This window comes from Limulus polyphemus, unplaced genomic scaffold, assembly GCF_000517525.1.
Source record: "Limulus polyphemus unplaced genomic scaffold, Limulus_polyphemus-2.1.2 Scaffold363, whole genome shotgun sequence".
In the NCBI taxonomy this organism is placed as follows: domain Eukaryota; kingdom Metazoa; phylum Arthropoda; class Merostomata; order Xiphosura; family Limulidae; genus Limulus; species Limulus polyphemus.
The window spans coordinates 290624-309492 of record NW_013665973.1 but is presented as its reverse complement, the minus strand read 5'-3'; the positions used below and the strand labels follow the sequence as shown (position 1 = coordinate 309492).

Here is an 18869-nt window from a genome sequence, read left to right as displayed (position 1 = left end):
TCCCATATTCCTTAGATGTTTACGTATTGTTTCATGAGAGTCATGCAATTTCAGGGCCATTTTACGAGTGTGTTGTCTTTGGTTAGACTCAACAAGCATCTTCAGAGCATCAATATCAATTCCAACATGTCGGCTCCTGCCATCACACTTTTTAAGGTTAAAGTCACCTGAATGAAATTTGCTGAACCATCGTTGACACTTACGAACGTTCAAAATATTTCCATAAACTTCTTTGATATTCTTTGTGGTTACAGAGGCGTTGTTTCCCTTCTTGTATTCAAACAGCGTTACATTCCGAATTTGTGTCACGTCGTGTGCCAACTCTTTTGTGTTTAGAACAATATATACTAATTTTTAAAGTATCAAATTGAATTTTTGTTCAATAAAAATATTTCAAAAGCGACTGTAGCTTTTTTTTCCCCAAAACTTTGTCTTCAAAATAAGGGTGCGTCTTATACACCGGTGCGTCTTATATTCCGATAAATACGGTAATTTTAATATATGATTATTGAATTTCATAAAATATTTCAAAGTTGGTCGATATGTAGTTTATAATTTTCTAGTAATCATATAGTTTTTATAATTTAAACAGTATTTTAATACATGCCTTTACGAAAATGTACTGAATTGAAGAATGATTTTTAAATTAGTGGCAACAGTACATTCTACTGAAAAATATATAAACACTCAATAAGAAACATTCATAAAACTCAGCAGGATATTTTGTTTAAATATATCTACATAAAATATACGGGAAGTTATGGTTAAAAATTTTTTTATTTGTCTATTTTTAAGCACAAAGCTGTAAAATGGGTGTCTGATGTCCCACTGCAAGGATTGAAATTCGAACTTGAGCGTTATAGTTAATATATAATAGTAAATCTGTCACAATGTATAAATGTCGACTTTGTGAGTTTCGGTTCCTATTATGAAATTATTAATAAACTAAATATGTTAACGCAATGGGATCTAGAACAACAACAACTGAAATGTAGTGAATATCACGTCTGGTGTGTGTAAAAATATATATATGTGTGTGTGTGTGTGTAATTCTGATTAACGCTTATTAATCGGAAAACTTCAGATATCTGACCAGGAACATTTATATATTTCGAGCATTATAAACCATTTAACTTCAGTGCATTCACAGCGGACATTAGTACTTTTACGAAGACATTATATAAGTTCAGCGGTAAAAAACTCAAAACTCGACCTGCAATCGGCGTTTGATCAGCGAGGCTCACAGAGCGAGCTAGCTCCCTATTAAGTGAATTGTACCAACGTCAACTTGAAATTAACTCGCTCATCGCGAACCCTCGATAACATATCAAAGACGTTCCAGACTAGAAAGAAGACTTTATATTGCTTGTTTGTTTTGAAGTTAAGCACAAAGTTACACAATGGGCTATCTGTGCTCTGCCCACCCCGGGTATCGAAACCCGGTTTCTAGCGTTGTAAGTCCGCAGACATATCGCTGTGCTACTGGGGGCCTTTATATTGCTTGTAAGTTTGTAAAAGTTTTGTATATAAATCATTGTTTGTAATAACTATTTGTAATAACCGTTAGTGTAAATTGTATTATTGGTTGTATATTAAAATATATTTGTATTAAAAAAGACAGATATCATAAATTATTAGGTCGTCAAGAAATTAATGTGGCGTTTTCAAACGCTTTCATTACCCCCCCCCAAAAAAAATAAAATGTACATCACGTATAATAGTTAAACGAACCACCTAAACGTCACGTTACTGTAGCCTATATAATGTGTAATTTTAGCATACTCTAATCCCTTATAATGACTCAAAACATCAAAATAAGAAAATACCGTAAATATATATATATATATGATATACACAAGCCATGTGTAAATATATTTAAATAGGCATGCATAGTTTAGTTCCATTGAATGTGTTATTCATAACAATAGTAGTTTTTTCTTTTAAAAACATAACTATTTATAATTCTCCCTAAATAATAAAAAAATAAATTACAGTGAAAGCAATGAAGATTTTGTAGGTTTTGAACTAAACTAAATAATAGTAAACCTTTTTTTGATATACATATATATTATTCATACTTTCGGTGTATAGGATGCAAGGAGATTTTGACATCAAATTTTGGGGTAAAAAAAGTGCGTCTTATACACCGAAAAATACGATAAGTTACGTCATAGAAATGATTAATATTTTAAGTATTGATATTCCAGAATGTATATGATAAGTTCATTTTGTAAAATCCTTAATATATGATGCATTATTAAAACTGTAGTGTAGCTAGGTGAAAAAAAAAAAATAGAAATGTGCAAATATTATAGCGTACATACATATAAAAAGTGATTCAGATATTTGTGTACATTAAACATAGTTTGGACATCTGTGTCTTCCTCTTATAATCTACTTGGACAGATGCTATGTACATCACAGTGTACATATTCATATTTAGACGTATACAGTGTAATGTTAGACTTTGCAAAGTGGTTACCTATTCTAGACTAAAGAACTGTGAAACATTAGATGAATATTATTGTTTATGTTACTTGAAAGAAGAAATGATGTTTGGTGGGGAAAATATGAGATCTGTTGTGGCACACACTAAAGAGTTTCAACTATGCGACGAACAGAAATGGCATTTCTACACAGATAGCCCAAAAGTTCATTTTTGTTGAACATGTTAAACACAAGATTTTATATGTGTTGTATTACACGAATCACTGAGAAGAATTCACGTTTTTCTTTAAAAAACTTATTTGTATCACTAAATAATGAACATAACACACTATTTGTATTAGGAGAATAGTTTTAAATATTCTTCACTGCGAAATTACCACGTGCGTGCATTAAATACAAAACAACAACAACATTACAAAAATGACAGAATATTAACGTGAAGAGCAACGTTATCTCTTTTCTCGTTTCAAGATCGGGAAAATAACTTTATCATATTTTAAAGTAGATAAGGGAACACACTGGAAAAGATAGTTCAAAAGAATAAGACTTCGGGTATGAGGTCCCGTGGTATGGCAATATCAACGATTGGCTAAGGACCGAGAACAGAGATTTCTGACATCACTCTTCTTTTACTATCTGAGGGCAACATTAACTTGACAGGATAATAGTTATAACTCGCAGCAAAAATTATTTTTAAAATGAGATTAATCTGTTTCTGCATGACGGCATCACATGATATCAGTTCTTGCGTGGCAGTACCAAATCAAGCCAGATCTTTAAATTTACTATTAATTATAGCAGTCAAATATTCCTTTCAAACAAGTTTCTTTGTTTTATTCAGTCCTACACGAAGTGAATAAGTATCTAATATTTATATAGAAATATAGGTATAGTAAAAAGAACATTACTTCGGCGAATCTTAACGTTTGTGATTTCAAGGAAAAAGCCTTTTCTTTTCATAAATGGTATTGTTTACTCGTCTTAGAAAATATGATTTATAAACTGATAACCACGTGATACTACTGTTTGGTTAGATTAGTACAGAAGTTATTTCAAATGTTAAGCAATTGTACGTCTACTCATGAAATACCTAATTAATTTCCTTAATATCAAAATCTATAAAAACATTTGTCATTTGTAGATTAAACTTAGATGTTATATTCTCTAAACTGAACTTTAGTGTTGAATGATGTCATTTACGTTGTTTGAAAATCTGTTTATTTCTACTCTTATTTAATGTGATAATGTTTCAAACATATAACTTTCGGTCTAACTTGTATTAAGATAGCATTTGAACATCAGAAAACAAACTAGAAATACAAACTAGATTTGATCACAAACAAGATCTCTACCCATATGGGGAAGTGAGGACCAATAAGCTATTGTTATTTATACAATTTTTGTCTATCAAAACCAGATTTGATCACGAGATCTCTACCCATATGGGGAAGTGAAGACCAATAAGCTGTTGTTATTTATACAATTTTTGTCTATCGAAACCAGATTTGATCACGAGATCTCTACCCATATGGGGAAGTGAGGACCAATAAGCTGTTGTTATTTATAAAATTTTTGTCTATCGAAACCATATTTGATCACGAGATCTCTACCCATATGAGGAAGTGAGGACTAATAAGCTATTGTTATTTATACGATTTTTTTTTCTATCGAAAAACGGAATTACTTGAGTATTTCTTGAATAAAACCATTAGAACTTCTTCAAACGGCTAGATTTAACAACTTATAATTTATTTTTATCTAGAAACAACCGAATTGACACCCCCCAAATGAATTAACATAAATAATATGTATCTACAGATTAAAGGCAATGAATCCAGAGTGTACTAAACTCCCATCAAAGCAGCAAATTGTTGGTAGCAGTTTTGTTATTCAATTCCTCAGCACTTAATAAGGCTTAAGAATTAGGTACTAGCGCTCAAACAAGTGCCATCTGTGATATGAACAAACAGTGAAGGTTTTTTTAGATGAGATCTGGACCAAAATACCATAAAAAGGGGATATAACCTTTCGTAAAACTATATCTATTTGGCTTTGAACGAGGCAAAAAAGTTTTCCTTAATGAGGTCAAACACCTTCCTGTTCCATGTAATGAGGTCAGTCACCTTTCTGTTCCATTTATTTATTTTTCGTATGAGCATTATAGCGATACCAAGGGAGTTAGTTGGTTGGTGCTGACGCAATTAGTCTCACTAAATTTGATTAGCTGACGTCCCTAGATTCTTAATTTTCTTTTGATTTATTCACCTGCAGTAAAATTTAAATTGTTTTGCTTTACTGAGAATAAAGTACGATAAATCATAACTATGCATTTTAGAGTACTTTTATAAGTTTAAACTACCGCCTCAGACTAAAAGAAATTATTATGTAGCGAAAATAAATATTAAAGTTACTGCCATCTATTTCATTGCCTCTTATCTAAATATGCCTTAAGTTTTGCTCCTCCGGTGGCTCAGCGGCAAGTCTGAGGGCTTATAACGCTAAAAATAAAGGTTCAACACACAGAGCACAGATAGCCCATTGTGTAGCGTTCTCCATAACAATAAACAAAAACTTGTGTCTAGAATGCTTCACTGCTATGCAATGAATAAAATCACTAAAGGAAAATTAAACGATTAGTGCAATGAAGAAGGTCAAGTTTTTATTTCTTGGCATTATGTGATGGAAATAAGACCAACAGAAAAACAACTAAGTGCATGCAATCAAAAGTTAAGTCTGTTTACTGTTGGATTAAACTTATTTTTTTCATAAGTTGTGTTACTTTGAAAAGACAGAAGCGATGAATGGAGTATGTAACTCATAATAAAACAAAAACACTTCCTATAGATGCAAAAAAGGTTTTCTTTTGTTTAACGTTTCATCGTTTAACCTTCTTCGAGAGCATGTGCCTTCACAGTCAAGAGATTTACATATTACAGAAATGTTTTCAGTTATATATGTAACTCAAATTGTATCTGCTGCTTATCTCAGAAGAAGGCTAGAAAATGATACGCTGAGTAACAAATAAAGAGAAAAGTTCTTTAATAATGTGCCGTTTTAATTATCATTAATTCCTGATCAAAACAAGATACCTATATTTAGTTGAGAACTGAAAACTAACCAAGTAATTAATACAGCTAATTTGATATAACGTCTAAACTAGGTGTATGTAAAGTCATAAAGCAAAAATGTAGAATGATTGAAATGCATTGCATATCATCACTTGGGTGCCTTCGCTGTTAATAATATTTTCGAATGTGTTTCAATAATAGTTCATGAGTTTCGACCAGCTTTGGAGATTTAGGTTAGTTACAAATTTAACTAGTAAGTGTGCAGAATAATAATAATCCTAAAATTATATATAATAAACAATATATAAATACAAATAACAACAACTACATAAAACTAAATATGTATATATTAAACTTTCTAATTAGTACTATCATTGAAACTTAACCCCAAAAAACGAATAGAAGCTAATCTACTTCCAAGTAAAAGCTATTTGTTTACTTCATGCACTATTGCAGATTCCTTGTGCCTTGAATAGCGTGACTACAGTACACGCAAAACCCTACAAAATCTCCCCTAACAACATCTAGTGACCAATGAAAACCCACTTTACAGCTCCAACAGTGTAACTTTAAATAATGTGATATTTGAGATCAATTGCTACTACACTTAACTGTTTAATTGGTTAGCAGGACAGTACAGATAATACAACAGAAAACAAAAATAAATAATATTTATGAATATAAAAAAGTAACAAATGAAGTGAATAACAAAATTATGCGATAACTAGTAAAATACAGCAAAATTAAATCGAATAAAAAGAACAATAGTTTATTAAACATCCTATGAGTTTCGGCTGAAAACAACCAAGCTGACGTTAACTAATCCCCTCACACATATGGTGAGTTTACTGAGCAGACAGATGGAAGTAATAAATATAGTTAAACCCTTAGAATTAGCCGAAATATTTAAATGATAATACGATACGAAAAAGGTAATTATAAGAATGAAACAAAGAAATAAGAGCAATGATAACTATAAAAATTACACTAATTAACAGAAATTAGCGTGACTAAACTAATGACATAATGTTGTATAAGGAACTGTTATACAACTTGCATTAACTGTAGTGAAAGGTTAAACTAACGGTGCTCACCATACCAAAGTTTCATTATTATCTTAAAAATTATTTATGAAATTATGGTGTAGACCAAATAGATTTGAAAAAGCTGTGATATTCTACAAAATTACTGCAAAATGGAACAGATTTGGTGTTTAAAATGGGATAAAACCCTCTTTTGTGAAAAATGAGAATAAGTGAGATCTGTCTACGAAACTTACAATGTTTAGTTGTGTAGCGATGGAAAAATTAAAATCGAAAGCATTAAACTAATAAAGTTTTATTTATAATGTCTATGAAACTTGGAGAGTGATCTTATGAATTATCAACCAACAGTCAGAGTTGTATGCTGAAATTCCTTTACAAGGAGATTACATTAATATGACCTTTAATTTTCTCATTTTTTTAACCCTCAAATTACCGACCGGTTTCTGTTCTGTTCACTACTGCCTCTACAACGTTCACTGTAAAGAACTGCAAAAAACAAGATTAACCCACTCATTTTCTATGTTAATATAGTACGTAGTCCAATAGGAATCGGTGGGATTAAACTTGAACGTATTTTTTATTTAAATATTTTGTGTAATTCGTATGTTATTAAGAGCTCCTTAATACTAATAAAAATGTCATGGACTTACAGGTACTTTGGCGCATAAATATATTATAAAAATGTGTTTAAAAAGCCAATGGTTATTTTAGGGTTAAAGTAATTTTATTTAAACAACGCCCTCTGGAAATTTTGAGTAAAAAACAATTCTACCTTTGTGTTTTTACTCATAACTGTATAAATTTTGTCAAACTTGTGTAATGGTACAACAATTATTCAGTTAAGTAATTCTCTGATTAAAGTTCTGCCTGGTGGCAAATTATGGAGATTAATTTGTTTTATTAACGCATGAAACTCTGAAGTTAAATTATTCAAGTATACGAATGTGTCGTATACTATATAGTCTTAATTTAATGCTAACTCATGCATTTTAATGAAGTTTTAAGAATCTCAATCACGCATCTATCATTGAAGACTATTAAGTGTTTATGAGACGTATACAAAGAGGGGTCGCATAACATATAGGTTTGTAGAAGCTATTGCTAGGAATTATCTGAATAAAGTGTATTAGTTAAAGAGTTAATGAGCGTCGGTGAATTAAAATCCAGATTCCAAGAAGTACAATCCATGCATACAGATCCAGAGTTCTGTGTGGAATTATTTAAACTAACGAAAGGCCATTGCTAGCCTGATCTGTGGTAGATAAGTCACTCATAGAAATAACAAGTAAAAAGTACACATACTTGCACGGCTAAACAACAAAATGTTTTATTTTTCGGAAAGAAGAATCAAAATTGGCTCTAGATTTTCACCTAAGAAATAGTACATGCTATAAAGTGTCAATAAAATTTGCATTTATTTATGATCATACAAGCTTGATCGAATTACTGTAACATTGAAATTTGTTCCAACAGCGGTAAGTCTTCGGATATACAATGCTATAAGTAGGGGTTCGATTCCCCTCGGTGGACACAGCAGATAGCCGGATGTGGCTTTGCTATAAGAAAACTCACACACACACATTGAAATTCTTAAAAAAATCCCGCAATCTTATAAACTTTATCCGACTTCGTTGACAAATTATCGACACTAATCATGTGAAAGCGCCTGACTAATTCTGTGCGTGGTCTGAAAGCGAATATTAAGTTGTATATATCTCAAATAAATTTAACAGCACAATGAAAGCCGTTTGCATGTAGTTCTTGAGGTACTGATCACCAGAAATTTCAAGACGACTCATGTTGTTGATTTTCACATTAATTAGAGTTAAGTAAAACGTGGTATGCAATCTAGAGCTAAAATGGAAATAATTAAACAATTGATAAATGTAAAGAAGACACCCTATTAACTGTATTTAAATAATTAAATGGGGTGGGGTAGCATAGGGTTTGAAAAATAATTACAATATATATATTTCACCATGATTACTTACCTGGCAACATTAAGTAACCAGTTTATGAGATGAATTATAATTGAAACGTAACCGTGCTCAACTAAATATTTATATATATTCCTTTAATATAACAAGGTACAGCGCACATATTTTACAGTTTTTACTCCCTAATATATCGTACTGTAGTTTAGTGATAGTTGTCTGTATCTAACAGAGAAAATATATCGAAGCAATATGCATATAACTGTACATCTATATTTTCGTGAGACATAGTATATGCTAAAAACAGACAGCACTTTCTAGAATATACCAATAAGAAGTTTTCTAATCTACCGTATTGCCCCTAATTAACGCCCCTCGGTATTTTTATAAAGTTTACCTTGTGTGACAGCAATAGTAATCCAACATATAATCCATTTTTATTACCGTAATTTTATCTTAAAAAAAGAAGAAAACCAAACACACACACACCCACTTATTAGCATTGAAATCAATAAATCACATATGAAAAAAAAGAACCCAGAACTGCACAAATACTATAATTAGTGCCCCCCTTGCAGCTTGCAACGCCCCCAGGAGCGCTAATTAGGAGCAATGCGGTATTCGTTGTTCTGAATAAATTGCTCTCACCAACCCATCCAGTACGTCTACGATTATCACACAGTGATTATCACCTATCTGATATATGTAAGATCTCCACCTTGTCCAGTATATATACAATTAGCACACAGTGGTTAATACGTTAATACCATGTAATATATGTACGATTATCACACAGTGATTTTCACCCTGTCCAATATATATATATATGAATATCATACAGTGATGATTACCCTATCCAATGTATGTATGATTATCATAGAGTGATTTTCACCTTTTCCATGATACATATCATCTTATACAGGATTTATTATTATTTCTAGGATTTGTTTTGATATTTCCTAATTATTACTGTCCTTTTTTAGGGTAATTATTACCAAACGATTGTTACATTTCTCGGAATTTTCACCAGTATCATATTATGATACTTAATTTCTAATAGCACCACAATGATTCTCATTTTTTCATCACCCTAAATGAAGATAATATTTAATCTTGATTTATTACATTTGAAAGGAATTGTACGAAACTTTATATTCTTTGGACATTTTTGATGAATAACAAAGCATGAACAGTTATCTATCTCCTAAAGGTAAACGAATTAGGGATAAGAACAGTTTTCCAATATTATTAATGCGTACAAACCTATTTCACAGACAAAGTGATTAATAATTAGTAAATTAATCTAATAAAATAGTCGAAAGGAAATTAAGTTGTTTGCTATTTCATTACTGGAACGTGCAAATCAAAAATAATTTCCATTATAGCTAGTTCTGGTAACTTCCACCAGTTTATAGAATGTTTCGTCAGATATGTTGAGTTGTTTGTTATGAATTTCGCGCAAAGCTACACGAGGGCTATCTGCGCTAGCCGTCCCTAATTTAGCAGTCTAAGACTAGAGGGAAGGCAACTAGTCAGATTGCGAGTCGAGCGCCCTAACCACCTAGCCATGCCGGGCCAGATATGTTGAGCACAGGCACTTTAAAAAAGAAATATCTCCTTTGTATATACGTTTCTGTAAAAGATAAGAATTGAGACCGGTGTGTTAGTAAGCGTCTTTTTTTCTGTTACTGCATTATTAGGCCTTCAACATGAAATCTATTTATTTCAAGTTGTCTTTCTTTTTACAATTTATTATTTAACTAAATTGTGTTTCACTTTTCGTTTCCTGCATATTTTTATGCTTCTTTCGTTTTAAATTGGATATGATTATGATCAAGAAAACCAACGAATAAACGTTTTCATTAACAGAAATAATTAGAATAAAAATATTTTCTTAGAAGTAAAAGATACAAAAAATTCCTTCGAGAATCCCTTTAAAAATGTCCAATCTCGGAACCGAAGATAGGCGAACAAAATGATTGATGAAGTCATTCCTTACACAAGCAGTATACTGTTTACATACTCAATTCAACAAACACAGTGAACTAAAGGTTGCGGCAAGGTGACGCGAACCATGAGTTCTCGGCTGCAAAGTCCAGGTTTTTAACAATTAATTATTGAGGTTTCCATTGAGTTCTTTTATGAATGTTTATTCAATTAATATTTTTTTTTAAGTTTAAAACCTCGACATTGATAAACCAAAAAAGTTTTGTTGTTCTTATTTGGATATCACATATTAAAATATAATGATATAAGATATGTCATCTTCTAAAAAATAAACCCAGTTTATAAATCTATAACACTGGAAGACTAAATTATATGAAAGGACTTATAGAAATATTACTGATGAGCAATGGTTCCGAGTCAAAAGTGGTATGTCTGTGGACTTACAACGCTAGAAACCGGTTTTCGATTCTCGTGATGGGCAGAGCACAGATAGCCCATTGTGTAGCTTTATGCTTAACTTCAAAAGATAATTCTATAATTCTATACGATATATAAAATTTTAATTGAATCAATAAAAACTACAACTTTTTCTTTCTTGCACAAAATACTTTGTTGTAAACCTCCAAGACTGTACATTAAATTTCAGGAGACTGTTATTTGAACTGTAGTCGTAGCATACACATGTATATCAAGGAAAGTGAATTGAAATTACTAGGATATTTTACTAATGTAAGCAAGGACAATGGTGAAGATATGGTGTGAGAAGGGTTCACCTACTATGATCATGGAAATATTTCAAATTCAAAGACATATGACCATTGATTAACTATATGGACAGATTAATATATTTGATATACTTATTCACTAGGCAAATACAGTACAATGATATAGTTACATGATGTATTACTATAATATACTGATATATTTATTATCAAGTTATAACAGAATGCTTATTATTTCATTAACATAATTAAGGTATATTGATACCCTAATTAGAAGAATTGCAATATATTGATATACCGTTCAATTAATTAAGGTTTATTTTTACATTGATCAAACTAGTTACGATATTTTTATACGAAAAATTACATACTAGTTATACGAATTACCGTATATTGAAGTAATTATTTTAAATGAATTATTGTTGTTTCGAATTTTAATCATTCATGTTTCTCGGTAGGGCAACGGTAAGTTTACAGACTGACAACGCTAAACTCCAGTGTAAACAAAGCTCATATACCCCATTGTACAGCTGTGTATTAAAACAAAAGAACAATTCATTTCATTGCAATATTAAGATGAATTATTATTCTTTTACGAGATCTAAACGTTATTGAAATTATTTGTAAATTATAACGGCATATTTCATTAAGAAGTTACGCTACACAATCCAAGACCTCTACGGTTTCTTATTCAATATCTTGCAGTAGGACAAACTGGTTGCGATTGAACGTGGAAAGGTCGTACAATTATATGTCAATATATCGCTGAGCAGTAAATTTGCTGATCGGAACACGGTTTCTGTACTAACATGTAAATTTTGACGTTTTCAGAAAAACTCCAGAAGAGTTATATGCACTTTATACAGTCAAATCTTGACCTCCTAGTAGACTCATTAAAATCTAGTCCTGGCCAGTTGGTCACTCATAAGTTCTCCGGTTGCTAAATACCATATTGTGTCCATGGACAGGGGACTGACGATTCTTAACGACCACGTTATACAGTTTTTTAGTAGCACAATTGACATTTCACGACGTTATCCACGTTATCTAATGTACAGAATTGTCTGATAGCGTATCTGTTACCTTCTCAGGATACAGCGACACGAGGTGCCATATTATTATCCTCTACCCATCACCAGCTGGTAACTTTATTACAAAATTTTCGAGAAAAATAATAAAAGTTGAATGTATCACAAAGACAGAAAAATCAACAAATGGTTGGAACTCTGAAAATTAACATGGGTGCTTTCTTTTAAAGGAAAGTGGGAGTATTTGTAAAATGTTTTAAATTTCGGTGGCCTAGTAACTAGAAGGTCACTCATTCTCGTAGAAACATCACAACAAGAGCACGTATTGTTGCTTCCATCTTGAGGGTGCTGTTGCGCTAAACACGTATCTAATATATTAAATCCAGACTGAGTTTCAATAGTTAAAAAATCGCAAAAAAGAGGAAGACGATAAGTAATACTGTTTATGGTATGAAATGGTTTCCTTTCCTGTTGTTACATTTTATTATCATTTTTGCTCTCCCTTTACGTAATTAGTTTAAAATGCTTGAGTGATACATCTTATTGTTATCATTACATTAAAAGTATGATGGATACTGTTTGTTTAAAAGTTTCTTGCAAAGCTACACAAGGGCTATCTGGGCAGAACTCCCCCTAATTTCGAGTTGATAGAATTACATAGAAGGCGATTAGTCAACAACACCTACCGTCAACTCTTGAGCTACTATTCTATGACCGAATAGTGGGATTTTACCATAATTTTGTGTAGCGCATATAAACTTATTCATGCATATATATATAAGTATAAACAGAAGTTTTACAAGTGAATGATAAATTAATTTTATTACAGTAATTCAGTGTATACGACTTGAAGTGAAAATTAAAACGATTATCAAATAGAAGTATGAATATATATATATATTTAGTACCATGTCTAAGAAAACTGTTGTTGCACTACAGTGTACACTTTTGTTTATTATCCATACAAATTACATGCAATATAGCGTGATTTAGGTGAAGCTCTGATACCTAAACATCTCATGGAGTTTTAAGTTTCGATGAATGGATGTTTACCTATAAAACACGATATCCATGTGTATTTAAATTAAGGTGATTCTAACTTTATATTTTTCTTTTAAGTATGAAACAAACTGAATCGACTAAATAATAGAGAAACATACTTCTGAGTGATGTAAAAGTGGACTTAAAAAAAAAAAGTTATTTTGTTGAGTATTTCATAGACTTACAAACTTAGAGCTCATGTCCCATCCCATGGTGGCTGAGCGGTAAATTTGAGAGCTTGTAACACTATAATTTAAGGCTCGATCCTCGCAGTGATCACAGAATTAACATCCAAATAAACAAACAAAACATATATTTACACGTATATTATACTTTCAACGATAATTTTTATTCGTACAAATAATTTTGTATTGTGAAAAATATATGCTGACACATTCTGTTGATAATCGTGTAATGTAGTTAACTCATACTAAATATTTCACAGTAAATCCAGTACTTAACTGGCCTAGTGGTTAATGTGTCAGGACTGTGAAGTTGAGGAGTCATGGTTCGCTAACCTTTGCTGTAAAAACGTTTTCCTCACTTTGGTTTAGTGGGTGCGCTAAAAATGTGACGGTCAAATCCAAATTGATCAGATAAGAGTAGCTCAAGGGTTTCTAGTGGATACTGTTGAGTAGCTCAGTGGATACTGTAGTTTATTAGTTCAAAATGATTGGCGGCTATGCGCAAATATCATTTGTTTCGCTTCACGTAAAATTCTAAAACAAACACACACACACACACGTGTACGCAACAATATTTAACTGTTAGTAAATGTACCTTTTGTATATTTCAATATTTACTTCATCATCAACGTCGAAGGCTACAGACTATAAGTAATAACAGATACATATACTTGATGGTATGAGTCTACCACTTTTGACTTTTTTACTGTTATTTTTAAGTGTGTTTAATAACGCTCTGGTGTTTCTTATGCCTCCTTTTTTTCATATCTGCATATAGTTTTTTGTGACATGAGAGTATATTGCATTATTCTATGCATTTTTTTTGCTTATCATTTAATAGTAATATATTTCTAATGAAATTACAAGCTTACCCATCCACCCTGATGAACGATCCAGACTGCCACTTCACCTTCTACCACTGACCCCATACCTTGCACTAGGTTCAACACATATTCAGGATGACCAAGTCGAACACAGTCCATGGCTAATCCTCCAGCCACGCAATACAAAGCAATGATACGTCCCCAAGAAATGTCTTGCCGCAAAATTTCATCTGCCACTGCTCTAAACAGGTTTATCATAGCCGTTTCAGAAGCTAATGACTGGATCCCCACACCATCCATAACACTATGAAAAAGACAAGGATTTTGTCGCTCGAGAATTCCAGTCATATGGAGGAGTTGTTCTCCCACCTCTATCAGGATAGGGTCACTGGAGATCTTACTGAGGCTCCTGAGGCGTTGAAGGCCAAGTTTTTTTTGGACAGACCCGAATGATCTAAGCTTAGATCGAAGATAGCGGCCGCACAAGCTCTGGGCCTGATTTATCACGTCATCTTGTGAAACCGCCACACGCCAGCCGATGGTTGTGGACAGCTTGTGCGTCACCTGGCTCAGCTTGCGGCGCCTCACACTTGCCAGCTGAGCCTCTCGTGCATTCTCTATTGCTGCTGCATATCCGGAGAGTGAAGGTCTAGGAAACACAACCTGTAAACTCAGTTTTCGCGGACGATTGGTAAGGTCATTCCGCCCAGTCACTCCGTTGTTCATTACAGTAGTAAGTGTCATTTTAAAGTCTCGTCATTCATAAAATTAGTTCGTACTGATTCACAGATTTCTAAGACTCCAAATCATGATAGAGAATATTTGTTTAAATTTCTTTGCATGATTTACATCAACACTTATTGTACAAAGCTTGCATGATATTTGGGCAACTAACTACAGTGATCATGTATCGGGTAAACATCCAGCAAGGAATGTTTCTTGTGACGGAATACAGCTCAAAAACCGTATGACTGTTACTTGTGCGATTGGCGATAACTCTGTACGTTTCCGATAGGTGGCAGGAAAGATAATTATCTGAAGTAAGTGAAAGCAATCAATCTTTTACGAAACAAGGTCTTTTCAACCTACCCGTAATATCTCTTATGTGTAAAATTCTACAAGCACGAAAATTCGAATTGCTACACACACTGTTTAATATTCAAAACTGGTTAACACGCAAGTAACTTCGATTACTATTGGCGCTGATAATGCGAAATCATTTGCCAAAAATAACGCAATTCTCTTAAACTGATAAGTAAATTCTGGATCGTAACTAAGTTTGATTATAAGTTCACCACGAGAAAACATTAGTTTGCTTTCATTCTTCTAATCGTCGTGTTACTTATTATCGTTGTTTAAAATTTTAAAACTACCACTTCAAAGACAGATTCATGTAGTATGCATTATGCCTAACATTACAATGGCTGCAACTGAAATTGGAAATTGTTGCTTGAAGCCTTAAACATTACATTTCAGGCAAAACAAAAATCATTATTTCACTTAAGAATGCCTATAGGTGAATCAAACGTATTTTTTAATTTTGTAAAATTCGCTGTTCTTTCCGCAACTCGAAAGTTTCATCATAAAATAATCGAAAATGATGACCAACGCTTTCATATTTTTCAAACGAAGAGACTTTTGTAGTTAACATTACTTAACAACAAGCAACTGTAGTGTCACTCTTATAATGGCCCGGCATGGCCAGGTGGTTAGGGCGCTCGATTCGCAATCTGCGGGTCGCGGGTTCGAATCTCCGTCACACCAGACATGCTCGCCCTTTAAGCCGTGGGGGCGTTATAATGTGACGATCAATCCCACTATTCGTTGGTAAAAGAGTAGTCCAAGAGTTGGCGGTGGGTAGTGAGTACTACCCGCCTTCTCTCTAGTTATACACTGCTAAATTAGGGACAGCTAACGCGGATAGCCCTCGTGTATCTTTGCGCAAAATTCATAACAAACACACTTTTTAATTAATTGAATTATAAATGCATCCACAGAAAAAAGAGAGTGATTTATAAAAAGAGTACATGTAGACATTGTTCATCTACTTCTTGCAACTGTTTTTCAAAAACCAATAAGTGTAAAAATGTTGTACTCAGTATATTTTAGAAACATGAAATTTTCACTCTACTATCAGAAAAAAGAAGCAATTATGATTTTTATCGCAACTCATAAATATTTAAAAAGAAACTCCCTAAAAAAAGATACAAAATTTCTTTCAGTCCAATTTATCTAAGTGTGTGTTTTTATATGTAGACAGTAAGTGACGAAAAACTTACTTGTTTCATTCTTTATCTAAAAACAGATATATAATGATTTTTAGAAATCATTTACCATAAGACAAGGCTTAACACAAATTACAAAGCTATACAAAAGAATTCGTAACTAACAAGACCAACTGCCAAAAATTTCTGTTCCATCGTGTAACTCATTAATATGAGATCCTTCTAACACCTGTCTAGCTGTGATAATCTCGCATGTATTTCATATTTCAAATTGAAATCAATAATCGGGTAAAAAACTTTATTTAAAATAAGGTAAAGTACTGGTTAAATTGGGTAATTTAAAAACCAAACTTACGTAATTCGACACCTGTATGAACTGTAATATAAGGGACCCTTCACGAAACACGCCAAACTCCTTCGTTGGATATTTATCTCCTGGGGATGAACTTTCAGTATAGGTAATATTATTCCTGTATAGAGAGATAAAGGTGAAAAAAATTAACATTTTAGGGATGTTATGCCAGGAAACTAGTGTGTTTTGAGCTATTTGCAACTCCCCCTGTGGTAACATCCCTACCTGTAATTAAACATATTAAATATTATTATGAGATTTAAATTATATTCTTAAGTTTCACAAAGGTAGTCTCTCTTGGAAAATCCGAAAATGTATTTCGGTATGGTCATACTTTTCTTTGTTGGTCTCACGTTATAAGAGTCTGACAGGGTAACTTGGAAGGTCTATTGGTCTTAAGATTCTACCGTGAAATATAACCCTTACAAGAAACATGCAACTAAACTGTTTCTCAATATTTTCACATAACTTACATTTTTTCTAAACAGTTTTTTTTACCTTAAAATGTATGCGTTGCGTTATTTTAATATATTAATAATTTTTCTGAGATTTGTAATAATTTTGTATTGGCATTGTGACTAATAAAAAGAAAGAAAGAAGAATATTCATTTACTACTTTCAACAACTACACAAGATGGCTAAGAATAATTTATAAATTTCATTTGAAGTGTTCATATTCTCTCTCAGGGGAGTGAAATGTTCATATTTCATTTCAGGGAATGAAATGTTCGTATTTTACTTCAGGGGAGTGAAATGTTCATATTTTATTTCAGGGGAATGAAATGTTCATTTTTTGACCAAGGCAAGTGAAAAAGTTTGCTCTTTAAGCTAAATACCTTACAAATATTCATTTTATTCGAACGAAAGACCTAGCGTTTGATTTGTTTTGAATTTCACGCATAGCTACACGAGGACTATCTGCGCTAGCCGTCCCTAATTTAGCAGTGAAAGACTAGAGGGAAGGCAGCTAGTCATCACCATCCACCGCCAAATCTTGGACTATTCTTTTACCAACGACTAGTGGGATTCACTGTCACATTATAACGGCCGCACGGCTGAAAGGGCGAGCATGACTGGTGGGATGAGGACTCGATCCCGCGACCCTCAGATTGCGAGTCAAGTGCCCTAACCACCTGGCCATGTCGGGCCCCTGACCTAGTCATTAGCGAGCCTGTTAATCCAATAATTCATAGTTCGTGACTCAATGCCTTAATAACGCACTCCGTACTTTGGCGCTGTGGGTGCGCCACAGGAATGACGGTCAAATCCCATTATTCAACCAAACAAGAGTAGACCAAGTGTTGGTGGGGTTCGCTTGACTAGTTGACTTCCTTCTAGTCTATCAGTTTAAAAGTGGGAATGCCTGTACGAAGATAGTCCTTGTGTAGCTTTGCGCGAAATTCTGAAACAAACCAAGTTGAATGTAATCTGAACCTTCCGGTAAAAACCTAGGGAGTGGATAAGATATGAGCGGACGCGTCTTATGCAATGGGCTGAACCTTTCTTCTTTTTAGAATAATACGAATTGGTAAATAACATCACTCTGAATTTTCAGCATGCGCTTTGGTTGGTTTTTTTTTGTTTTAAAACGTTCTCGTAAATACTATTAATTGTTACAGGATAAAAGGCCTGAACTGAACTAGACACACAATAGCTATTATCAAGACTGGCTCACATATTCTAAGATTAAAAAAAATATTCACTCTTCTCATATGCATTGTATGTTATATTTAAAAAATATTCACTCTTCTCATATGCATTGTATGTTATATTAAAAAAATATACACTCTTCTCATAGGCATTGTATGTTATATTAAAAAAAATATTCACTCTTCTCATATGCATTGTATGTTATATTTAAAAAAATATTCACTCTTCTCATATGCATTGTATGTTATATTTAAAAAAATATTCACTCTTCTCATATGCATTGTATGTTATATTTTAATTAGAAACCTGCCCACACTATTCTATTGTTTGATTTTATACATATTTGTTAACTGGCTATGTTTGTATAAATACTATACACAGCTGACCGCCTTTTATTTT

General features: G+C 32.7%; 1 protein-coding gene across 1 annotated transcript in view; it reads right to left on the bottom strand.

Moving 5' to 3' along the window:
* LOC106457702 (bcl-2-related ovarian killer protein homolog B-like) overlaps positions 1-15069 on the bottom strand; it is a 23830-nt gene extending 8761 nt beyond the window's left edge. The window contains exon 1 of the mRNA XM_013917148.2: positions 14292-15069. Coding sequence (XP_013772602.2) covers positions 14292-14987 — 696 coding nt within the window. The 5' untranslated portion in view covers positions 14988-15069. The remainder of the gene's footprint in view (positions 1-14291) is intronic.
* Positions 15070-18869: the final 3800 nt, after the last annotated feature.